The sequence below is a fragment of the Dicentrarchus labrax genome, unplaced genomic scaffold, assembly GCF_905237075.1.
Source record: "Dicentrarchus labrax unplaced genomic scaffold, dlabrax2021, whole genome shotgun sequence".
In the NCBI taxonomy this organism is placed as follows: domain Eukaryota; kingdom Metazoa; phylum Chordata; class Actinopteri; family Moronidae; genus Dicentrarchus; species Dicentrarchus labrax.
Genome location: NW_026136716.1, coordinates 13,860,252 through 13,887,043, shown reverse-complemented (window position 1 = coordinate 13,887,043; position 26,792 = coordinate 13,860,252). Strand labels below are relative to the sequence as shown.

Sequence of the window (26,792 nt, the reverse complement as noted above, 5' to 3'; positions counted from 1 at the left end):
TTCCTGTGCAAAGTGTCCTACTGCCTGATTATTATATATTTGTGTAGCCAAAAATTGTATGTCTGCTAAAAACCACTGCTAAAGATGAGAATATTGCAGAGGGCACAGAGGCAGAGAGAGGCAGTAAAGACGCATGGGATGAACAAAGAAGAAGAAAAGATCATTTGAAGAGAACAATGGCGGGAGATGAAGAAAAGAAGATGAAGCGAATATCACAGAAAGGCAGCCGGCGTGTTAAATTCTCCCTGAGGAGAGCTCTTCAAAGTGAGCTGATTTACTCCAAAAAACCTTTCCGAGGCAAATGTTAAGTGAGAATGAACACTGAAAAAAAGAGAGCCGTGCATAAAATTTTAATTATGTTTTCTTTGAATCAACATGACGTGTCAGTTAAATTGTAGGTGATGAGTCTGTGGTTGAGTAAAGCATAGTGTGAATATGACTTGACGTGTAACAAAACTGTTTGGCACAGCTCACATCTGCAACATGATCATCCTGCTGGCGTTTTTTTTATTTTTTTTATTGTAAGTATTTTGTTAGCATTTAACAACCACACCTCCCATGAGGCTATAAGGGAACCTATGTATGTCTCATGGGAGTTGCAGCTGTATCAGGCAACTGGCAGCACTGCAGCTCTGCATTCACATTAGAACATGGATTCCATTCCCTGCATTTATGCACATTTACAGGATATTTTTATTATTAACATAACAAATATTTATAAAATTGCATACGTTTGATTATAGTGATAGTCAGACAAAGTGCATAGCATTTGTACTACTGCGTTATTTCTAATCACATTTTGTTTCAGAGACACTATAATATTATATGATGTTAACGGCCTTTACTAACAGGAATACTGTCCTTTCTCACCATATTTCTAAAACATGCTTATCTGTTCATGTTTCCCTTCCTGTGCCTTGTCCCTGTTGCCTTCCTGTCCTTACTCAATTCAGACAGCAACTTCGTCTTGGGGAACGCCCAGGTCCAGTCCCTCTATCCCATAGTCTACTGCTCTGATGGCTTCTGTGAGCTGACCGGCTTCGCCCGTGGCGAGCTGATGCAGAAGAGCTGCATGTGTCACTTCCTGTACGGCAGCGAGACCAGCGACCGCCTCACCTCGCAGATGCAGAAAGCTCTGGATGAACGTCGGGAGTTCAAGACTGAGATTATTCTGTACAAGAAGAGTGGTAAGGCCGGAGGATATTGTCAGTAATACTGGCAGTGTCAGACAGAAATATGTTATAGTCAAACCTACTTTCTACTTGTCGCTAACTCCATTAGTTTTCACTCTTTTCACACCCTTTCCTCTTTCCAAACACCAAGTGTCGAAAAAGAGCCATAACGACCTAACATTAGCTAAGCCAGTGGTTCCCAACCTGAGGATCGGGACCACCACTATGGGTCGCCAAAGCTTCAAGGCCTTCTTGATTTTAGGGGGTGCTAGAAAACGTAAAACATATTCACAGTAGGCCTATATTTTGTTCATAGTAATGAACACACAATACATTTCCTTGAATATAACTAATGTAGGTAAATTGTGTAATAGAAAAAAATGGCCAAGTGGACAAGAAAACACTGAATTTGTCACAAAAAAAAAAAAATCCTTTTATGTCTGTATGATTGTTAAAAATGTTTTTTTGTTTTTTTGGAAAACCACTGAGCTAAGCTGTGAAAATTAGGCTAACGTTGGTGCTACGCAGACTGACTAGCTAACAAATGGTTATCTAAATTAATTTAATAATTATCAAAAACACCCCAACAACAGTATTTATGATAGTAGTTAAATGGTAAATAATAGGTAAATATGGCTCTTCTCTACTTGGTGCTTAGAGTTAGCGTAGAAAGGATGTGAGATATAATGAGACTATTTATAGACACTGAAGTGATAGTGAAACACTATACGGTATACAAAAAACTGTGCAAGAAGAGATTTCTCTGGCTAGAATATTCAAATCTGTATTCTTTGGACAGGCTCCAAGTTCTGGTGTCTGCTGGACATCGTGCCCATAAAGAACGAGAAGAGCGAGGTGGTTCTGTTCCTGGTCTCACATAAGGACATCACAGAAAATAAGGATCTGGACCATGGCAATGAATCTGACACTGGTGAGAGAAGGCATGAAAAAGAAAGAGAAAGTGAAGCATTGTCCAATACCACTATAATTCACATGAAATGATCCAATAGAGTCTTGGCAGCTGGGGCACTAATAAGAAGAATTGAACGGTGATATTACAGAGGTGGTTTGGGTCACTCAGTAAATAACCTATTCTTCTTTTTTTTAACAAAGCAGTGCATCCCTTGTCCAAATTAATGATAAATTATTAATAGATTACAATGCAGATATACTAATGTGCCAAAGCAAGTGTATATCAAGTTTGGATCATCCATTTTAACCACTAACATGTCATAAGACAAAGAATATACAACATCTTGAATAATAATACTACATTACCAATGTACTTGCTGTGGTCGTCCTTTAAAAATGACCAATCACCAGCTGACCTCCTTGGTAATACTGACGTTTTATGAAAAGGAATTAAATCTGGTGACATTTTCAGGGACGAGGCAAGAAAATACAAGCTTCCCCACATTCAACACATTATACAACAGGAAATGGTGAAACACCTGCTATCACTGACTGGGAGTGAAGTCATAAAGGCAGCTCCTAGATATTCAGGTTTTTTTGCTATGCTTTTCTGGTAAGGTCAAACAAATCTAAGAGCTAAATGCCTGTCTAATGGACACATAAATTATGGAAGGGTACATCATCATCACATGCTTGTTTTTAAATCAGTGTTGATTTGAGGGTTTTAGCTGTGAATGTCTGCCTTCAGCAGAACATTTTGCCAATGGATTTCAAATTATCTGTTGGGTTGAGGGATTCATTATGAATTCTACAGCTCATAACACATTCAGTGTGCTAACATGACTCACAGGAGCAGTCTATGAAAGTAAATAAACAGTATGGTTCAGTATGCTTTGATAACCTATAAATTTAGCTTTTAGAAACAATTTTAGATAATTTTAGCTGTTGTAGAGCAACAACATAAAAATCTAAATCAAATGTGTATCAATATTAAAAGTGAAAATATAATCAAAAGCACAAAAGTGATTGTAGAGCTTGATGTGTAGTAGCATTAAAGGACCAATGTGTAGGATTTAGTGGAATCTAGTGGTGAAGTTGCAACCAACTGAAACCCCTTGACTCAACCAAGTGCGTAGGAGAAACTACGGTGGCCATGAAACTTGTGAAAATGTGAAAGGCCCTATCTAGAGCCAGTGTTTGGTTTGTTCATTCTGGGCCACTGTAGAAGCATGGCGAACTCCATAGAAGAATTACCTGCAATTATGCTGCAACGATTTCATTAAAATGAACTGATTTTGCCTTGAAGTGTCTCATTATAAATGTTTTGCGTAACCCAAGACCGGCAGTTCTATGGACCCTGTTGTGTGGAACTAATGTTAAAAAATGGTTGTCCTCATCTATCCTTTCTAGATCCAAGTTTGTTTTCCACAGATTCGTACAATGGCACCTGTGTGCATGTCCTTTTGTGTCGTTGTTCTCAGATGAGGAAACTGGGCTCGAGATCCGCCCGATCAGCCGCCCTCCAGGCTTCAACATGGAGCGACGCCGCAGTCGGGCCGTCCTCTACCAGCTGTCTGGACACCTACAGAAACAGGACAAAACCAAGAGCAAGCTGAAGATCAACAATGTGAGACATTTTGTCTTCAGTACCTTCTGTTCTACTTAGGATTTGACCCATTTTTAAAGCATAATACTAAAAGTTATATTTTTGCACTAAAAGTTTGCACTAGTGCCGCCATCAGGCCAAAATATACACCAGAGGTCACAAGAGATCTCAGAATCCAATCAGCAGCACATTCATGCTCCCCAGATGATGAACCACTTGATTGTGATGACCCCATGGCTTTTTCTCTAGCACGATTTTCAACCAGGTTCTAAGAATAGCAAAAGTATTACAGTAGTCGGGATGAGCGAGTATACCATTATTTATCCATAGTCAGAATGGGCGTGGCTTCAACCAAACACGGGCGGGAATAACCAGGAGTTATTCATTTAAACCTGAAATTAATATGGACTGATATTTACTATTTCCAAGTTTTTTAGAGTACTTGCTCAACCCTATACAGCAGTATATTGTTTGTTCTGTCCAACACACTAGCAGTACTGGGATATAATGAACATTGCAGCCTCTTGGAGGCACTAGCAATACTTTAGATTCACTTTTGAAGGAGAGGATTATACAGTATCAGCATATTAATCTTACAGACTTGCAGTTGCTGCTAAAGGGGCAATTTGCTTGTCCAGTACTGCTTTCAGTGGCTCGGTTTGCAACTAGATTTGCATTAATTTCTAAGTTAATAAGATGAAAACTTGTAAATTCAAGCAACTGGGATGTGACAAAACGTGCAAAAACTGTCCTTGCAGTGTGATCTTAATGACTCAGGACCTCAGAGGGAAGACATTTGCATCAGAGCTCTCGTTAGTCATTGGAATTCATTGTGAGGTCGGCTGATCAGATATAATGTTTGAAAGGTTTCATCCTGTTGCATCAGCTGTTGACTTAATGCTCAGTTAAACCACCAGGGACACTGTATTGTTCCACATGTAGTTTATATATTTATTTGGTATAAGATGAATTATTGTATGGAGTTCGATGTGACTCATACTTTATATAAATCATTTAAACAATATTTTCTGCTTATGATTCCAAATTTGACCATTTTATTTTAATTAGCCACTGAATTATGTAAAATTCAAACCATGCAAGACTCAACTGATTCAACTGAAACCTTGAATAATACTACACTATTAGCAGTAGCAGTGCTAATAATGATAAAATATTTATGCTGGCTGCTGATACTTTAAGAGAAAGAGCTCCCCATAGATATAATGAGAATCAAGTAAGAAATATCTAACACTAATATGGCTAATATGTCTTTATTATTTGTGTTTGTGTGTGGGTTTCCACATAAAGAGTGTTCTTGGAGCCAATGCGAACCCTGTCCCAGAGTACAAGGTGGCAGACGTCCAGAAGTCCCGTTTCATCCTCCTTCACTACGGTGCGTTCAAGGCCGGTTGGGACTGGCTGATCTTGCTGGCCACCTTTTACGTAGCCGTCACCGTCCCCTACAACGTCTGCTTCAATGCTGTGGAGATGCGAGAGGACGGCGGCTCAGCAGCACGTAACCCTCCCTGCGTCAGCGACATCTTGGTGGAGATACTGTTTATCATCGGTAAGGCTGCTTTCTTTCATGGGTTTTTTGCTTTGGTATGAGGTTTAATGTAGGTCTCTTTATTGTTAAGATGTAACTTTTTAAAGAGGGGTCTCAAATGTATAGTTTCATTTAAAAAAAAAAGGCTTAATAATTTCTTAAAACAGCCAGGGACTTCAGTTCTTGGCAGATGTTGCTCAGACAGAAGTAAATTGTGCTTTTGTTGGGGACTATTTTCAGCTTCAGACTTATGGTAATGGAAGAACATGTCACCCAGTGCAACAGTGTGGCTCATTGACGTTTTTGGATAACAATGGAGGATATATATATATATATATACTCTATGTCTGGCTTTGATACACACACAATACTAGCCGAACAAATTCACTGTAGGTTTGGGTGTTTCATGGCATTTAATGACAATAAGAAAAATATGGAATATCACGAGACTTATTCTTTAAGTCTTGGCTCCTATCCATTAATATATTTTTCCACTTTCTTCTAATATCAGTTCAAGGGGCAACTCAGTCTGGTGTACATAATCCAATCAAGTACGTCTGAAACCACCACTCCTTCTCTCTTAATTTGCCCATTTCACTGCACCACAGTGTGCACTCCAACTCCTCCTGACACACAAGAGCTGGATGCTAATTGAACCTCCTGAACAATCTGCACTTGCTCTCTGCTGTATCTCAACCTGCCGTCCACTGATCCCACTCGAGGAAGGCTTGTTAAAGGAAATATTTTCTTACTGTCAGTGCTGGCCATCTCTAGGCTAGCCCTCACTGTTACAGAGACCTTCAGTGCTCTGCTGAAAATAGCTTTACAACAAACCTCTGTTTGCAGTTGCATTGGTACCTTACATACAAACAAACGTGATGAATTTATGAAACATGATGCACTGTATTCTAGCCAATGTGACTGGTAGGACATCAGTCAGCAATGCAGATCATTTGGTTTATACCTCAGATAATAACTGATTGTTCATCATCAGTGTGAATACCTTTGAATGCGAGACATTTAAAGGAGAACTATTCCATTATGGTGTTAAAACTTGTATTTTAAAGGTGCTATATACGACATTCCAAACCACCAGATGTAGCACCAGAGCACCAGCATCTCAGACCAAAACCAATGCATGCATCAGCTACAACATGCTTTTTGGGAAGAGAGTTGCGGAGAGTTAGATGAAAAGATCAATACCACTTTTATGTTGAAATGGTAAATTTGAAGCCACGTCATGTTAGCTTAGCTTACCATAAAAACTGGAAGCAGGGGGAAAGCCTTGTTCTGTCATTTCAAGTTGTTATCACTGTTATAGCACTACTTTTGGCAGTAACTAGTAATGTAACTAATTAAATTAAATAACGCAATTACTGAAATTTAAATAGGCTTACCTGAAAATAGGGTAATACAAAAGCTGTGCATCCGAGCTTGCCCCCTTGATTTTCCGGTTTAGGATCCAACATCACAGATTTGTGCATTAATGCGAGGAATTGAAACAGACATTTAAAAGCAACGCAGACAGAAGTTATTTTCCCTACTAACTAATCACTTTATAGGCAGTAAATGGTAAAGTAAGAGAAGGCTAACTGTTTTAAGTCTTTGTGCTAAGCTAAGCTAAATGGCTGCTGGCTTAGCCATATATGTACTGAACAAATGTGAGAGTAGTATCAATCTTCTCACCTAGCTCTCAACAAGAAAGCTATTGGTTTAGAGTTTCAGTGTGTAACATTTAGGAGGATTTATTGTCAGAAATGGAATATAATATTCATAGCTATGTTTTCATTAGTGTATAATCACCTGAAAAAGAGAATTATTATGTTTTCGTTACCTTAGAATGAGCAGTTTTTATTCACAGAGGGAGTGGGTCCTCTTTTACAGAGTCCACCATGTTGAACCACCATGTTTCTACAGTAGCCCAAAAGGGATAAACCAAACACTGGTTGTAGATAGAGCCTTTAACATTGATCACAAGTTTTGCAGCCACCGTAGTTTTTTCAACAGTTCTAATCAATTTCACTGCAAGATGCCTCTAATTCCTACACACTGGTCCTTTAGGTTGAAAATAAAAGTGTTCCAATACTGCCAGACTGACAGTGATGCATGTTGATGACAGGTCTAAGTGGTGTCTAGAGTTCAGATTTGAAAGCACAATTTAACTGATGGTGGAGTGTTTCCAAGCAGCACTGGCATGTTAAGTTGTGTGTTGTGTGTCAGATATCGTGCTGAACTTCCGAACCACCTACGTGAGCACGTCTGGTCAGGTGGTGTACGACCCCCGCTCCATCTGCATCCACTACGTCACATCCTGGCTGTTTGTGGATCTGATCGCCGCCTTGCCCTTTGACCTGCTCTACGCCTTCAATATCAGTGTGGTGGGTCTTACACACTCACACACACTCACACACACACACACACACGCTAACACCGTGCACACATACAGTACACAGCCATATACACATTGTTATATAATGTGTGCACATTTGTGTATATATGAGTGTTGGGAAAGTGCATATAAATCATACGGTGCGTTTGACTGTTCTGGCTCTTTTGTGTGTCTTTAGGTGGGATTTATGTGTGTTTATGTGTATGTGTGATGTATAGGCAGAGGCTCTATGGGCCTTGCCAGTGGTAATAGATGTCATTCTTTAATCAATAGCACTCTCCTGCTGGTCAACTCTCACTCACCATGAATTTAATAAGACGATGAAAGACCCTGCAAATGTACAGGGAACACCGAGGCACAGCACACGCACATTTACTACAAAGATGTGGCAAAGGAAACAAAGAGCTATCATTACATTCTTTTTATCTGAAAAAGAAAAAAACAACTTAAAACTTTTTGTTCTATATTTTCTTTAAAATTTTCAGTATTTGCGATAGTGGCTTCGAGTGAAGGAAAAGAGAGTCTGAGCTTCAACAAGAAACTCATTATTAGGTAACTGGTAATTAAGACGATAAATGAGTGCGCTGACGACAAATTATAGGTGGAGGCAAGTGGATTAGCCGGATGATGTTGAGTGCACAGCCTACTAGCTGTTTAACACATTCAGTACAGTGGATACTGAATCGCTGTGCTGCAGAGCAGAGGAACCTGAACATGATTACATTGGAATAAGAACAAGGAAAATGTTAAATAATTTGTGACTACTTTTTTTTTTTATGAAATACCAAATACATTTGTAAAATTCCTTCAATCAAGGGAGGAAAAATTAGTTTTCGGTTGAGCTGCTCACAACTCATATCCACAGTATGGGGTCTCAAGTACATATTGCTTTATTTTCAGGGATTGCAGACCAAAAAGGTTGCTGCTGTAGAGGAACAGACATGTGCCTTTGTGTTAGAGCTCCACAAATTCAGTTCTGATTTCTTTCTGATTACTCTCTCCTTGGTTATCCTGAAGTCACCTTCAGGCTAGGGATTGTTCCACAAGCTTCTGCGACTCAATATTGTTGCCCTATAGCTCACCTGGTAGAACTGGCATCCCATGTACCAGGTCCTTGCTGTAGTGGCCATTGGTTTGAATCCGACCTGTGGCCCCTTCCTGTGTGTCATATCCACCCACGCTTTCTTAAAAAACTCATTTTGTTGCTGTTATTTCTTTTATCTAAAAAATAGTAACGCCTGTCCATTTTCATTACTCTCCACTCAACACACCTCTTCTGTTGAGCTAGTGATGTTTAACCAGCTCTTGTTGGAACTGTGGGGGACGTAATTTGTAAAAGGGTAATAAAAACTACAACATAAAAAAACAAAAACAGTCTTGTTTTTGCTGTTATAGATTATTGAGTGAACCACCTGATATACTGGTGAGTAAGGTACGTTACAAAGCTGGGCTTTTAGTCACTGTTAGTGATTTTGGTCAGGTTTTCTTTCCGGGAAGAGAAGAGAGAAGAGTTCTGGTCACTTCATCTCTCTATATTGGCTCAAGATAATAACTGTATGATCTATATGTAAGTTCATAATGTATTTCAGAAAGATTCTAGGAGGAAGTTGTTAGAAGAAAACGTTTTATGTTGCCGTATGGGCTTCAGGTAGAGCTGGGTGTTGGTGAAGTGGGGTTAACAAGAAACAGAACCCTTCCTTGCGGTAAATAACACAGTGTCATTCTGGACAAATTTTAATCAGGGCTATTGAATGTGCTTGGGAAAGTGTATGCATTTGTGTCTGTGATTAGTACCGGGGTACGGCATGAGATTTAATACACCAGAATTAAATTCCCTGAATGGATCCATATCCAGGTATCTAGAGAATTAAATTGTATGTGGGTTGTAAATCATCAACAACTGTGTTAACATTTATTGGGGGCTGATAAGACCAGGGAATTGCAACTGCAGTTAGGAGTTAATCAATAAAGGGCCGATGTTAGATGAGGCCATTTTTACCTCAGGACCACAGGAATTCTTCCCTTTGGAGGTCGATAATGGCAGCGATTTTCTCTGAATGGCTTCTCTGGTTAAAGCCACAACTGAAATTGAACTTAATTTGCTGTCCTGGAGTATTTTTAATCCCGTCTGAGCTACAAGCCTCAGACAATCAGCAGTAGCATAGCTCACTATCAAGATGACTGTTTAAAATTCTCAGTGTGCATGGGTAATTTCTAATTACAAACCTTCCTTTGGCTCCAGATGGGAAACTTTTAAGATTAAACAGTTAGTTCTAATTTATGTCACATATAGTCTACTGTATCTATCCAGGAGAAACTAATCCCATCCTAATGAGCTACACTTTTTATATCTTGTGTCAGATGTGTTTATACCTTCTAATCCATGACTCCTCTCTCCCAGAACTTTGGGGTTCACCTGCTGAAGACGGTGCGTCTCCTCCGCCTCCTGCGCCTCCTACAGAAGCTGGATCGTTACTCCCAGTACAGCGCCGTGGTCCTCACACTGCTCATGTCCACGTTCGCCCTGCTGGCCCACTGGATGGCCTGCGTCTGGTACTTCATTGGACGTAGCGAGATCGAAAGCAATAGCCCTGCCTCCTGGGATATAGGTATCTATCTGTGTGTTGCAACTTGATGGAAGGATTATAATGGTTTCATTAGATGGAAAGAGTAGAGGCAGTATTATTAAAGACTGGCATTTTTGCACTATGACCCATTGGTCAGAACCACCCAACCCTACCCAGTGAGTGAGGTAGGACAGAGCATTGCTTTTTTTGGTGTCATGTTTGCCTGTGAAAAACCATGTATCTATGTGCTTTTTGTCACAATACTCGTAATTCCAACTCAGTCAAGGTTGGGTAAAGATAGTGGTAACTGTCAATACATGAGGGCCCTGTATACTTTAACTTTGTACCAGTGGTTCTCATCTGTTATCACTTTGGGACCGGCATTTTTCAATGCTCATTAGGTCTCGACCTACTTTTATAGAATTTAAAAAAGCCAATTTATTTTTCAAATATTAAACAATATTTTTTAACCTTAAAATATACACATATTTTTATCCCTGCAATCAGAGCACATTACTTTCATTATTAATATGAATGAAATGAACATCATAAAAGCATAACTGTTTACACACAAATGAAGTAGGGCCTACAAAACGGGCTGTTTTCACTTCCACAATTGTGAAATATTTTCTGCAAATATAAAAGTCAGATAACTAAGCATTTGAAATATATTTATTTTATTCACACTCCATTCAGAAAGTTTCTGCGACCCACTTTTGGGTTGGTTGCAACCCACCAGTCGAGAAAGCATGCTTTATACTATACTAATTGTTACAGTCACATGATTCCATGAAGTGTAATCCCACAAGCACTAATTAGCTGAAATTCTTGCAATTTTGATACAAAGCAAAATTATGTAACTCAACACAATTTCCAGGTTAACTATTCTGTAGTGATACAATAGACCACATTGGCTGTTCAGGCAGATTCTACAGCTGCCCTCGCAGATCTGTGAGGCTATACTTAGAAACAGCTGTGCCTTGCGCCACATGCTAAAAGCAGCATGCTAACATACTCACAGTGAAAATGCTAACATGCTGCTTTAGCTGGTGTATATTTACCATGTTCACCATCTTAGTTCAGCCTATTACCATGCAAACATTTGCTAATTAGCACTTAACACAAAGTACATCTGTTGATGGCACTAGTTGAAAAGTGAGGAGATCCCCAAAGTCATTAGAATGAATCCTGTTGGGACCTTGAACATCTGTTGCAAATTTCACTAGATGAACAGTCATCCTCTGGGCACCATGGATGCCAAATAATGGCAGTCCACCCATTAGTTTTTGATTGACTGACCATTAGCCCGACTGATAAACTGACATTGCCATCCATGCAGCCATGCCGCTAGAATGAAAAATCATAGCTAGCAGCATGAAGCGTGATTATGATGATGATGAGCAGAGCTTATACAAACCAAACATTTATTTACAGAAAATTCAAGTCCCAGTCCTAGCCAACAGTGTTTGACATGTGACCTCCTGGAGATGCCCTTCATAATACTACAACAGTCAGTGCTTAACACCAAAGATGGAGACAACAACGATCATCTGTATTATTTCCGCAGATCCAGAGCAGAGTATGAATACATGTTTGTATACACTCACTGTGTCCTTTTCCTGAGAAAACACTTCTAATTATGGTGCTCTTCCTCCACTCCTACTGCGCCCACCGGTGCCAAACAACAACAATACTGTGAGGTGCATGTGGTGACGGTGGTTATCCTGTTCAAGTGATTTAATTCAGCAACATGGAATGAGACAACTAGGGATAAAGGGTAAGAATAGTGGGAAAACATACAGAAAGACCTCAGTGGACCCAGATGTACATGGGCTGCCTAAGCTATGGCTCAGGTGGATGAGCGGGTCGCCCATCAATCGTTGGGTTGGTAATTGAGCAAAACACTGGATGCTAAATTGCTTCCAATGAGCGGGGCAACGCTCTATCGTTCTTGTTTAATGAGTGTGTGTGCCTGTGTCAGTGAGAGGCTTTTGAAAGCGCTTTGTCCTGCTCAGCGTGAAAAGCCCTATATGTCATCCATTTACCATTACACAATACAAGTCAACTCCAGTTCCTTTATTCCTCAGATAGAAACTGAAAATGACAGCATAACAACAGAGATGCTAGAGGTTGCAATGTCCATCTCAGTCCACAAATTAAAATGTTGTTCTGAAGGTGGTGCTTATGAAAAACTGCAAGTGTCCAAAATCAAGAGGGTACATCGCCTAGGGAGCATGAATGTGCTCAGTAAATCTCAGGTCCATTCTTAGATTTGGACCAAAGTGGTTTTGACCCAATGGTGGCGCTAGATGGAGGGTCAGGGGCTCATAAAAGTCATTAGAAATCATCCTCTGTATCCTCTAGATAGCATGAATATCAAATATCCCAAATTCATCTGGTGGGTAGTTATTCATATTTGTCGCTCCGGACCAAAATTAACAGCTGTTTGTATTCACAAAATTAACAGCTGGACAGACTGCTATTGTATATAAGCACTTCTAATAATAAAGAAGACCTGATTTCTTTCCACCCTCTTCCCACATAAAAATGAGTAAAGAGTAAAGAATAAAGTAAAGAATCTTTTTACATGTATACCACAGAGTGACTGCACTTGGAGGAGGCAGGTTTATAGTAATGGATGGTAAATGGACCTGTACTTGTATAGCGCCTTTCTAGTCTTCTGACCACTCAAAGCACACTACATGTCACATTCACGTTGCACACACATTCACACAGTGATGGCAAAGTCCATCTACCTCATTCATGCACAGCATCGGGAGCAGTTTGGGGTCCACGCTTCTCCTCCCAATGTTTCACACCAGTGATACAAGTACCATAGTTTGAGAACCAATGCTCTATATCATAAACATTATAGAATTGATTTATTTACCTTGAATACTAACTTGATATAATTTAAAATTATTGATAAAATTACTTAGAAACTGTCAGTGTCCTCCACATTGATGAAATCTGGAAATGTACTCTTAATGTGACAAATTTATTCTGTTATTATTACCCTGATTTCAAGAGAAATTAGGTCCTCATGAATGTAAATTAATATTTAAACTTTCTTTTCTTACTCCACTTACTGTTTTGTCTTTCTGCCATGTTGGTCTTGCCTTCCTTACTTCACCTGGCAAAACTTGAGATGTATTAGTTATTTAGGGTCTACTTAGTCGGTGTGCCAAAGTCAAATTTTAGAACAGCACTATTTCATTGGGACCAATAAACATTGGATGTGCTGGGTTTGTGGGTGCCGAATCTTCAATGAAGAATACATAGAGAAAAGAAGCATTTAAAGAAAATATGCCAAAACACAGAGTAGTAGACAGATTTATAAAGTCTTTGCACTAAGCTGACATTATCTAAAAAGTTAGCTAGCGTGCAGTGTCTCCTCCCAAATGCACAAACACCAGCTCTGAAATAATTAGTCTGCCCTTTCAGCCTTCTTACCACTGCTAATGAAGCCTTCCAGTAAAGGTAATCTAACAAGCATGGATGCATTCTTATTAACCCTACAAACCCTCTGCCCACACCAGGCTGGCTCCATGAACTAGCCAAACGCTTGGGAACGCCATACTTCCTGGCACCGCTGACCTCCCTGCTGGGAGTCTCTGATTCGCCTCAAGGCACCATGACAGCCAGCCTGACCAACTTCAGCCAGTGGAACAGCACAGGGTTGGAGGCGCTAAATGGAGCGGGTTTGCTGGGTTCAGGCCAATGGAATGGCAGCAGGACCAGAGCGAGGACACCGAACGGCTCGGGGACAACACTGAGCGGTGGTCCATCTGTCAGGAGCTCCTATGTGACATCACTGTACTTTGCTCTGAGCAGTCTGACCAGTGTGGGCTTTGGCAACGTTTCAGCCAACACAGACTCTGAGAAGATTTTCTCCATATGCACCATGCTGATTGGAGGTGGGCAAAAGCTACCGGTACACCCATGCTAATGAGTATGCAGTGCTAAATAACAAGGCCCTTTATATTTGCTAATTAGCACTTAACACAATGTACAGTTGAGGATGAGATTGTCATATAGTTTTTGGGTATTTGGTCATAAACCAAAGTTTTAGACAAATTTACAATTTGTGCCAATTAATGTAGTAGATGATGAGATATTTCAGTGGATAATTAGAAACTTTATAACCTTTGTTGAGATAATCTGGACCACAATGGTGGATTGGCTGACCAGCTGACCGACATTGCCATTAGAGCCACATCGCTAGCTTTGTGAATTATTAATTTCAGAAACTGACATAACCCTAAACGGCCCTTTTTATAAAAAATATGGTGAAATCCTGTACTGAGATAAGCTTTTCTGGTGTTTTTGTCTCTTTGTCTGTCTCATCCGTAGCACTAATGCATGCTGTGGTGTTTGGTAACGTGACCGCCATCATCCAGAGGATGTACTCCCGCCGCTCCCTCTACCATACCCGCACCAAAGACCTGAAGGACTTCATCCGAGTGCACAGGCTCCCAAAGGCCCTTGAGCAACGCATGATGGAATGTTTTCAGACAACCTGGTCTGTCAACAACGGTATCGACGTCAGTGAGGTAGGAAGAATGACTGATAAAGGTCCAGTGTGTATCATTTAGTAGGATATATATTGTTTTGGATTATCGTTCCCCTAAAATTAGCCATTTATATCGACAGAGGGAGTGGCTCCTCTTCTACGGAATAAAACCACCATGTTTGTTTGTAATAGTCTAGAACGGACAAACCAAACAATGGCTCTAGATTGGGTCTTTTGGCTTTTTGTCATCGTAGTTTGTCCTACATTCTTGGTTGAGTCAGGGGTTTTCAGTTGGTTGCAATCTGCAATTTAACCACTGGATGTCACTAAATCCTACACACTGGTCTTTTAACTGATTAAAGGTTGTTGCCACAAGACAATGTGATCATAATGAACTATGTGAATGTGAAGCACTGTTCTTAGAAAGCACTTCTAGCCTTTGTGCTAATAGGCTAAACACATCTTTGACCATCAAACTAAGTGTAGAATATCAATGTTATGTAACTCTAGAGAGCAAACAATCATATTTCTGACAATATCGGACTGTTCCGTTAACTTTCCAAGCTGGGTATATGACCTCTGTGGCTTAGATTGTCAGTTACAATGAGATCAACTGGACTTCTAAAATTGAAAGTGCAAATCCGGTTACTTGCCCTCCAAAGTAGCGACTCAAAGTCATTGAGAGGATTTGGGTTTTGTTTTGGGTTCCATCACGCTGGGGCAGCTATCTTCATTTCATGGATTAATAACCTCATAGACACTAAAGTCACTCTTGGTGTGTTTTACCATGGCTTCAAATCTAGATAATCCTTTTTAAAGAGATAACATGATGGTGGACAGGCGCTAATACTCTAAGGTAATAACCCACATCTTTCCCATGCAGAGATTTTTGCTTTTCATCTCATACATTGGGACCCTACAAAATTAAAATAAATTTCATCCAGAAACTGTTTGCTGGTCATGCATGTATCAGTTGTTTGTGACTATGTGGGAAGGTGAAAGGTTTTATTTTGCCTGTTAGCTCCACCTTCCCACACAGTAACATTCAAATGATGACACACAAAGGAAATAAGCTGCTAAAGCAAAGAGAAAGATATGGATTCATCCATTGTTTGCAGTCATAGAAACCAAATTGAGCTTTGTGTGGCTCTGTTTCAATGCAGAGATCAAGGTTTTCTTTCTCATTCCCTGCACAGCTGCTGAAGGACTTCCCAGACGAGCTGAGGGCTGACATCGCCATGCACCTGAACAAAGAGCTGCTAGAGCTGCCGCTCTTTGAATCGGCCAGCAGGGGGTGTCTGCGCTCCCTCTCCCTCATCATCAAGACCTCCTTCTCCGCTCCGGGAGAGTTCCTTATCCGCCAGGGCGACGCCCTCCAGGCTATCTACTTTGTATGCTCAGGCTCCATGGAAGTACTGAAGGACAACACTGTGCTGGCCATTCTGGGTAAATAAAAATAGGTATACGGTACGGATAATGTACTTTTTACGAACAATAAATATAGTAATTTCTACAAAAAAAACTTGTTTTGTAAATAGTTCTCTTACTATTGAGACCAAACATTACTTTGAAGTTCAATTTCGAAGATGTTCTATTAATAGTTTTCTAATAAATAAAGCAAGCCGATCAACCCATATCATTTTCAGGCTTAAATGAACAACTTCTGGTTGGTCCCATCCCCTCTGGTTAAAGCCACGCCCATTCCGAGAATAGATACAAATACAGATCATTTAGTTGGTTGAACAAAAACAGATAATTGCGTACTGGCTCATTAACACATTAAAGTACGTATCAATATATTTCACCACATTTACATTTTGATTGTAAATATTGAAATATTTTAAACAAAGGCCCAGAAATCAGCAATTAGCTGTAATATAAACAATAAGTGAAAATAATATGCTGATACATTGACATATTAAATAATATAATGTATAATAATACACACCCCATATCACAGCACATGTCATTAAGGTTCAGTACCATGGACAGCACCCATTCCTACAATGGGGTACAACAGGAGGGCTAGCTCCATCTATCCATCCATTTTCCATCCTAACTTATTCATTCGTGCTTTCGAGAGACCTGCTAAGAACCAGGTTGAAGAAGCAGGTAAATACATCGCTGGGCTGCACTCCTAAGGGACTAACATTTGTGAGTTTGGGGCTTTGGGTCAAGCCTCCTTCTGGGTATGCAGTCTGAGTGAGTCGTTTTGCTACCTGAATCTTGAAGGGCTTCTCTGTCTTGGACTCCAAATCATAGAAGCCCTCCTAGATTTCGGCTGCAAAGTGACTCAAAAAACGGCATCTACTTCCAGCAAGAAGAAGAGAGCATATACACGTATACAAATCAAGCTACGTCATAGCCATTCCCAAAGTAAGGGGTCACCATTGTGTTGAGTGCCAGATATCTCTCTCAGTGCCATGTGCATTTTGGGGCATCTCTTAAAATCCATCCAGTTAACTTATGAAAAGATTTTTAAAGGTCCAGTGTGTAGGATTTAATGGCATCTAGGGATATAGCTGCAGATCACAACTCCCTTGCTTCACCTTTCCGTTTCCAAGTGCAAAGGAGAAAATACGGTGGCCACAAAACAGGACCTTACAAACTGGAAGAGGTTCCTGCCAAGGAAATTTCTTAGGTGAAGCAGTTCCAAAAACGTGAGAGTAGATGTGTATAACATAGAGTTATGTGACCGAACATGATTGTATCTTAAAATCAGTTGGAAAATCAACTGGCAGCCAGAGTAAGCAGCAGAGCAGCTGAAGGATACAAGACTTGTCCTCTTTGGTCTATTTTGGAGTCAGCCTTGTGAGCATTAGATGAGAAGGGGCTTTTACCACTGAGAAAGTTATTAGATATCCAGCATTAAATAGCCAGCCAGCCAGCTTTTATGGAGAAGAACATAATGAACATGAGCAGCCTAGTGATTATCTCCATATTAAATTGGCCATGTGGGAAAACAATTGACAGTTGAAAGATGAAGTGTGACCTAGGGAATGATTGGATATTTTGGGGAGCACTCAGAAGCCCCACAGGAAATCCATTTTGCCATGTAGGAGCACATGTGATCACCTTATACAGTTGTTATGGGTAATAAGTTACTATTTACACATGCAGCAGACATAGAGCAACATTAGCATTTATTTGAAATTGTGTTTCTGCCCTCCTGATGAAATCCAATATTTACTCAGTCTTATGCTCTGTTTTAGTTTTCCACCAACTCCTTTAACTGCTAAATGCTCCACTATGTTCACCAGCTGGTTGCTATTGTTGTTTGTCTGCTGTTTGGAGTTGAACAGGTAGTATATAATGGGTTTACCCAAGCTTTCTCGCTTAATCAACCTCAGGCAGCGGAAGGTTGAGGAGAGTTGTGGGGCACAAAACCAAAACAAGGAGCTAAAAAGACTGTGAAAATAATTCAAATGATATAATAATTCCAATAATTACCTGTGTTTACACCTTTTACATCACACCAGCAAACCATCATAAATCGGACATGATGAACAAACAGGAAAAGTCCATGCAACAACGGAAAAAGTCCACAAAACTGCATTTATACAATGCAGAATTAACAATATATGACATGTCTCCAATAGGTGAGCTGATGCAGCTAGAGCCAGAAACTTGCCTCAGTGTCCTTCCTCCAGAATAAGAGCCCCTCCAGAGCCTTGTCCTACAACACATACACTGGCACGCCTTTCGATTCTGCATAACACGGATGAAACAGAATAGAGAAACACAAACAGCACTGGAATCAGTTCAGGTCCATATAAAGCAGAGGCAGCAAATTGGCAACACTGTTTTTCATATTAATGATCTAACTGCTGTAAATAATGAAGCGAATGCACGCTGCCTATAGAGGGAAGAGGGTTAAAAACTCATTAGCATGTTGCATGAGCTGTGTATGTACATGCACATCCTTGGGGATATTTCTTTTTACAATCTTTCCTGCCTGCTCTCTGTTCCTCTCTTTCTCTCACACACACACCAAAATACACAGATACAGACACACTCAAATTGTTTTGGCATTGCCACTTTGGATTTACAGCTCTGGAGAAGGCAGCGAGGTAGAGAGAGGAAGCAGAAATATAGAGAAAACAATAATACTGACCTTCTCTTGTAATATACAACAGCCCATCTGTGTCCCATGGTGTGTACTATAACACTACCATAAAATAGTCCCTCCAAAGGGTCACAGCATAAATCTGAGGGGTCAACTGATAATTAACCTCTCCCACTCCACCCCTCCCTGCCATAGACCCAGTTTGTCTTTTTTAGGGGGGGGCAGGGGATCTTAAGGGAGAGGATAGTAGGTCAGCAGTATATGCCACATAGAAGTGGTATACATCATCTGAAATCTGGTAACCTAGAACCTAAAAGATTTATTTCAGATGCACCTCAGTTTTTTCCTTGCCAAAATGTAGTTTTGAAGCATTATTTAGCCCTCTCCTCAACAAGTTAGTATGACATGAAAAAAGGATGCCTTAGGTCTGCTAGTTTCATATGATAACCGTATCTTCACTTTAACGTAGTCTACTACAGCCTCTGAAAGACAGTAGGCTAATGGGAACGGAGAGAAGAAAAAACAATGTTCTTTTAATTCTAATTTACTTACTTTAGACTGATTCTTTGCATTATTGCAGAATTATGGATCACTTAGTGATTCAAACAGTTATTTAAATGAAACCATGTGAAAGCTTTAGAGGGGACACGTCTCTTTTGTGGAATCTAATTCCATTATTATTATTAAGGGGCAGCTAAATTATTTTTTCACGAGTCAGAAGGGTTGCAAACCACTGCTTTTATTTTTGACACTGCAGTGTCTTAAACTTATTGTGTGATTCCCCCCCTAAAATAGATATTTCCCTATGAATTGTAGTGCAGTAGAAGTATAAAGTGAAAAAAGTCAAGTACAAGTACCTCAAAATTGTACACAAGTACTGTACTTTAGTAAATATACTGCAAGTAACCATAAAAACAGCACACTAACAGTTAAAGCTACTCATCAACCAAAGACAGTAGCTGCTTCAGCTAAAAGAAGTTTAGAAAATAGATGACAATACTTGGTTTGGTTTCTTTTGAGAGTCAATCATGATAATGCACTCTGTGTTGTACCAATATAGAAAATATTGCACTCAGGTAAAGGGTAAGGGATGTTAAACCAAGTATGACAATCTGGATCAAGAGTACACTGTGGGTAAAGACCACCACAGACAGCAAGCTAGACAGAAGTGCTTCATCCCTTTCATGTTTAATGAAAAGTGTTCTGAGTGGCCTCAGACACAGTCTTTACTCACAGCCTCAACTACAGCTCCACCTGTATCTTCACTTTCCAGGTCGGGGCGATCTGATTGGCTCTGACTGTCTGACCCAGGAGGAAGTGATTAAGACCAACGCCTGTGTGAAGGCCTTGACCTACTGTGACCTGCAATACATCAGCCTCAAAGGACTCCGTGAGGTGCTCTGTCTCTACCCCGACTACGCCCAGAAGTTCATCACCGAGATCCAGCATGATCTGACGTACAACCTGCGGGAAGGGCACAACACTGAGGTACAATAGTGGCTGATGTTTTTCTCTCCACTTTACATTGTTGCTTTTGTCATTTCTTAAAAGTCCTCAATAAGGTAAGCGTTACAGATGAATAAATATGTATAAGGTGCTGCATTGTCCATCCATCCATTTCCTGCCTCTGGCTCTGGGTTATAGTGACAGCAGGCTTAACAAAATACCCCAGACATCCTTATTCCCAGCCACGCCGTCCAGCTCCTCCTCCTCCAGCTCCAAGATGTTCCCAGGCCAGATGGGATTATGTAATATCTCCAGCATATTCTGGGTCCGCTCAGGGATCTTCTCCCAGTTGCACATGCTCTGAGGCATCCTGATTAGATGCTCAAACAACCTCAATATGCTCTTTTTAATAAGAAGGAACATATTGATGTCTGAGCTCTACTCTTTAAGTATTAGCCTGGACTGAAAGAAAGCTCATTTTGGCTGCTTTTATCTCTCATTCTACCCAAAACTCATCACCATACTGTAGGTGAGGGAATGTAGATCGACTGGTATATTTGCTCTCCAGCTCCCACTTTATTCCCTCCAACCTCTATTTCTGCTGATGCCCTACCAAACCACCTGTCGCGTTACATCTTCATCTCCTTCACTTGAAGCAACAACTCCCTTCCAACCCAGAATCTGTATGGTATATGCTTGGAAACGCAGCCACCTCCCTACAACCATCTAATTAGCACACAAATATAGAGAAAAAGGTTGCAACAAACCACTCACAATTACTGTAAGCAAATAAGACCTTGTTAGAGCCTTTATTCCTGCAGTTGCATTTGGATGATTTTGTGTTTTCATTACCTGAGAATGAGGCGTTTATGAGGCAAATAAAACATGGACGTCGCATCTCCACTTCCTCCAACTGTACAAAAATGAAGACAAAATATCACATATATGCTGTCCTCTTTTGCCATTCATAGCCAGAGTCAGGGTTGGCGCTGTGGTATCAAGATCCCGCCCATATGTCCAACTGACTCATTCGCAAGCAGGGCTCAGCTGTCAATCATAATGTGAAACCCCCTTTTTATAGCTTCAAATAACTCATTACAACCAAAAATTAACACAAGAAATACCATCTTTGGGAAAAAATGGTTTCATGTGTACTTTTTTTTAACTTCCATGTAATATTCCTTTGTAATGAGCCTCTGTAAACTGTTAGTGTAAAAGAGTACAGCTTTCTGTGTGTTTTCATTTGTAAATGTATTATTATCATTATTAATATCACCATATTATTATTATTATTACATATTATACATGCTTTGGAGGTGAATCGTATCATTTTCTAAATGCCTTAAAGAGAATTCTGGGTAAGATCCACAAGAAGACTCCTTCTGTTTTTTAGATTAGTCTCAGCTGTGCAGTGACCTCCTCCACCCAACATTTTACCCAATGCCAGAGTGATGGCTTTGCACTTGAAAAGGATTAGCCATCTGGACTGGGAGTGAGGAGGAAGGCACGGCTTCTGCTTGAGATGCAGCCAACAGATAAAGACATGAGCTAAACATGGACGATTCAGATGCCAGGGATTTACAGATGGATCTCAGCTGTAGCGTACACATGAATAACCAGCATAATGGAAATAACTAAGTCACATTTTCACTGTGAGTAAACTTGTTAATTAGAGCAGAGATCCAGGGTACTGTATCAAGGGACGAGACAGTATATCAGCATGAAAAATACTTCAATAGTTGACCTGTGTTTTCCTGGCTTGAGTAGATGGGCCTATGGGATACATGATGTTTAGAAATCCTTCCCTCTTTTTGCCAAATGTTCAATTCTTAAAGCACCATGGCAGCTTCCCATAGATAAGTATAGTTTTATACAATTGTATACAGTCTCGTATACAATAGATATGCTATGTTCTTACAATATATATCTGGAATCATGCTGATTCTTGCTTGATTATAACCACCAATCCCCCCTGATGGCTGGAAGTCGACTTCATTTTCTGATAATGAAGAGCTTATCGCTCTAAAGTGAGTGAAAAAAGAGGATAAATGCAAGTAAATGAAAGAATGCGGTTCATTAATGGATGGAGGGGTAAAGCAAGACTTTTGCAGCTATTTTATTTTCACAGCTGCCAAGCCTCTCCGGCCATTTTCAAATGTTTCCATCCAATTTCCTTGCAGGTTGCACAAACTGTTATTATATAAAAATATTATGTAAATTGGGTGTGCTTCTAGCTGGATTTGTCTGGATAGAAGAACTAAAATAAGCTCCCTGAACACACAGTGAAGTAGTATTGGACAAATGTGCTGCTTTCAGTGTCAGTTGTGTATTGCTGCATGACATGTAACTCCCAAATACTGAGTATGTGATGTTCTCACATTTTGGTGGAATATTCACTTTTAAACACAATAAAATGTTTTTCATACATCATGTGCACACAAAAATTATAGTAATCAGGGGTGGGTAGTAACTCGTTACAGTGACATGTAAACATTGATGTGTTTTTGAGTCAGTTTCTATTTTGAACTTCACTACATTTGCCATCCTTCATTACAACTAGTCTGTTATCTACGATGCATGTTGCTACATCAACCAAAATGAGCAGTCATCCAAGCTGTGTGCACGCCCAAATCCAGTAAATGCACTATGCCAGCAGTGCAGCCTCATTCTGCATCCCTTCATATCAGAGCAAGTGCTTTGGTTGGCAACTTATCCATATCAAGATAACAACAGATATAGTAGGCCAGCAAGTATCATACTTTAAAGTGATCTTACTGATACCTTCGTGTAGATTAAAAAAATTGTATTATACAGAAATAACTCAATTAGAGACATCAAATTGCAAAGCAAAGTACATTCCCCAGAACTAACCAGAGAGACTTGACTCAGACTCTGGACCATAAACAGCTTGGACTTCTGCCCCAAAGATGTGGAGTTGTAAAGATCTCTGGCCTGCACACACTAAACAACATTAGCAGGACAGAAAATGTATGAATTGAAAAGAGTTGTGGTGCATTTTAGATCATCAGAAAAGTTCATTCCATGTGCGTTCAGAAATTCCAGGACTATGCAGTATACATTTTCCAAGTATAGCAGAAACTATCTCTATGAAAACTTTGGTTGTCATCTGTAATGATTGTGATTTGTAGCTGACACTCGCTGACAGCTTTAAAAAAGCACAAGTAAAAAACTTTGATTCACGCTTGCGATGCACATAAAACCCCACATTCTTGTCAGCACCTTACACACACACACATATATTTATGCACGTACAGCCGCAGCAGTAGCGCATCCTCCACCGAACGTGGTGCGGGACTGAAAATAGCACTGTCAGATGGGTGGGGGAGGGGCGGGGTCATCCCTGGCTGGATAAATATAGAGCAACAACCAGATGGAGACGAGACGAGAAAACATCAGGATGAAAGGAAGCTGCAGGGGGAAGGAAGAGGAAGAACCTCGCTGATATTTGCATTCACGTGCCGACACACAGACAACACACACACTCACTCGCTTCCACACATGTAGCATCCCACATACCCACATACCAACATACCATAAGACAGCATATTTGTCCTCGCTGATACAGAATGCACACACACTCTCACACACACACACACACACACACACACACACACACACACACACACACACACACACACACATCATAATGCAAGCTGGCCCATGCTGCATTTCATATGCATAACAAGCATATTTCAACATCTCTCACAATCAACACACACACTTCTCTTTCTTTACACTAGATTCACATAATTGGCTGTTACCCTTATAGTGGCATGCTGCATATCAAGTGTGGCACGTGCTGCTCACACACAGACACACACTGAAATTCCAAACAGTCCCCTTCTCCGCTCGGTTCCCTCCAGGCAAACCTCTGTGCTAAAATTAAACCTCTGTGATCTAAAAATACCAGCCAGCACGTGAGCCAAAGACAGACTGGAGAAGACAACAAATAGAGGCGAGAGAAGGGAAAGGGTGGTGGTGACAGGGGAAAACGAGGAAGAGAAGGAGGAAGAAAAGAGGGAAAAGAGAAAATTGGATTTGTTTGCCAGTGTTTTAATCAGACAGTGCAGGAAAATATAACTCTAATAACGTTCCCAAAAGACACCCATCAGCCACAAGAAACATCATGTTGACTGCAGGAATTTTAATTTGAAAGGACTATCTGTTTAGATTTGACTAATTAGGAGACATAAACATGTACAAAGTTCATATATATTTTTCATCTGAAATTATAGAAAACCTTCAGAAAAGCTCAACGTGTGCTTGGTTTTGAATGAGAATTCTCCTTTACAGCGCTGCTGATAAACTGAATGGGTATCAGCATCATTGCAGCTGTTGTGAATGGCAACTATTCACTCTCAGTTTTGCTTTCAGTGGCTCAGGAGCCCCCCCATCTGGTCAAAGAGAGAAGTGAAGCACTTCACCTCTTCAACATCCCTGACCTCTCAGTAATTCTCTCACTGTGTCCCAGTTCCATACTCCACACTATTTCTAAGCAGGTTTAGTCGAGCTGTGTTCACACTGGGAAAGTGACACAATTGTAGTGAAAACTGTTGTATGCATTCTAAAAAACTTTGATTTGTGGAAATGTGGTGGTATTCTCAGCTGCAAAACAAGATGCAGATGATGTTGAGAAAGCTCCAGAGAGAAACAAAAACTAAAATCTTAAAGGTTCAGTGTGTAACATTTAGGAGGACCTATTGGCAGAAATTGAATATTATATTCATAGGTTTGTTTTTATTGGTGTATAACCCTAAAAATAAGTCGACCATGTTGAGCCGCCACCGTTTCTACAGTAGCCCAGAATGGACAAACCAAACACTTGCTCTACAATTCTTGTGCATTTAATGGCCACCATAGTTTCTCTCCCCTTTGAAGGGGAGAGTGAATCAAGGGTGTTGCAATCTACAACTAAACTGCTAGACATCAGTAAATCCTACGCACTGGTTGCAACCAACTGAATATAGCTCAGCCTTCCGAGTGTATAGAAGAAACTACAGTGGCAGCGACCCTCGAGGAAAAAAAATCTAGATAACCTGACCGAGTACTCGTAGTTTGGAGAAGGGCAGGTCCTTTCAAAAAAATACTTGGTGATTGGATGAACCATTTGTCTATCATGGTCTATCACAGGCAAACTTTAACCAATCAGATCAACAAACCAAAACATAGTCAAACTCTTACTGAAGCCAGTCGGGAGAAGAGCGAAAACATCTTTTCAGTGCCATTCTTTGCTCTTCGTTCAATAAATATATATAACTGATGCTAGCAAGGCTACTGTCTAGAGCCAGTGTTGGGTTTGTCCATTCTGGGCTACTGTAGAAACATGGCGGACTCCTCTGTAGATAAAAACAGCTCATTCTAACAAAACAAAAACACAATTCTTATTTTCAGGTTATTATACATTATTGAAAACATACCTATGAATATTATATTCCATATATATTCTATTCCAATAGATCCTCCTAAATGTTACACAGTGAACCTTTAAATACTGTTACTTTGGATAATACAGGTTCATCAGTGTTTCTCTATTCCTCTCTGTGTTTCTGTCTTTGTTCCTGTATTCTGTGCTCGTTTGCACTCCTCAGGGAGACTGTGAGAGCAACGGAGGGATCATGAAGAAGCTTCCATCCATCAGGGAGGATGAGGAGGGATCAGGCTCTGAGGGTGAACACTCCCCTCTCCCCAAGATGCCTCCCCTGGGAAGGCTGGGCCGAGGTCTGCGCTCCCCCCTGCGCTCCCCTCTGCGCTCCCCACTACTGCCGGCGAGATCCTTGAGACCAGTGAGCGATCAAATCCGACCCGCCAGCTTGCAGATCCCTGTGGTGAGCTTCAACTGCCTGCAGCCGGACCTCAGCCCCCGGTAAAAAGCCATCCATTGATTTATTGACTGGGTACTTAAGTGTTAGCTTGGCTGGAGTTCATTCAGTGATAGTAAACCCGCTGTGGGAATTTGACTTGCATTCTGTATGACTTGTGATATTATTCATAAATACAAACCATCTACAGGCTAATTTGCGCGGAGTCCCCCGGAGAGGCTGCAGCGTACGCTCGACTGAAGAAATCAATTTTCTTTGATATAGCTGTGTGAGGGTGCACACAAATTGTGTCACTGTGGCTTTTTCCAAAAAGATATTAGGAAAAAACATCATTACATTGGTAAAGGAAAAGTCACCAAATGTCTAATTTGTGGTTTATTTACAATAAATGTGCCCATGAGAAGCCTTGAGCACATATTACATCATACCTACACCCCATACATCATACGTATTACCTCTTTTTACTCTCAGCAGGATAATAAAAGACAAAATGTTAAATAAAATAACAAAGAAAGGGATTTTATTCTTTTTAACATTTTCCTAATTATTTTTTTAATCATTAGTTTTATGGGTGATTAGTGCATTTCAACCAATAGGATCTTAAATTCTGCTCAGTGCTTTTATTTTGGCAGATTTCATCAAGGATGCCTGGGAGACTTCCATTTTTCCTTTAAAGTACTTACTAGTACTAATTATTTGTCATTTGTGTTCATTTAAATGTTCTCACATTTTGAT

General features: G+C 40.3%; 1 protein-coding gene across 2 annotated transcripts in view; it reads left to right on the top strand.

The window, feature by feature from the left end:
• The window catches only part of LOC127378800 (potassium voltage-gated channel subfamily H member 3-like), a 43,552-nt gene that overhangs the window by 12,347 nt on the left and 4,413 nt on the right, over window positions 1–26,792 (top strand). The window contains exons 2-12 of one of the 2 annotated variants that reach the window (XR_007888166.1): window positions 954–1,187; window positions 1,972–2,103; window positions 3,566–3,711; window positions 4,999–5,257; window positions 7,457–7,614; window positions 10,027–10,234; window positions 13,732–14,109; window positions 14,546–14,745; window positions 15,902–16,151; window positions 20,045–20,259; window positions 25,827–26,063. Coding sequence is in view for 1 of the 2 variants with exons in the window: in XM_051428064.1 (XP_051284024.1) it covers window positions 954–1,187; window positions 1,972–2,103; window positions 3,566–3,711; window positions 4,999–5,257; window positions 7,457–7,614; window positions 10,027–10,234; window positions 13,732–14,109; window positions 14,546–14,745; window positions 15,902–16,151; window positions 20,045–20,259; window positions 25,827–26,101 (2,455 nt within the window). In the remaining variant the exon portion in view is untranslated. Of the gene's footprint in view, window positions 1–953; window positions 1,188–1,971; window positions 2,104–3,565; window positions 3,712–4,998; window positions 5,258–7,456; window positions 7,615–10,026; window positions 10,235–13,731; window positions 14,110–14,545; window positions 14,746–15,901; window positions 16,152–20,044; window positions 20,260–25,826; window positions 26,102–26,792 lie in introns of both variants that reach the window. The other variant, XM_051428064.1, reaches the window with a different exon arrangement.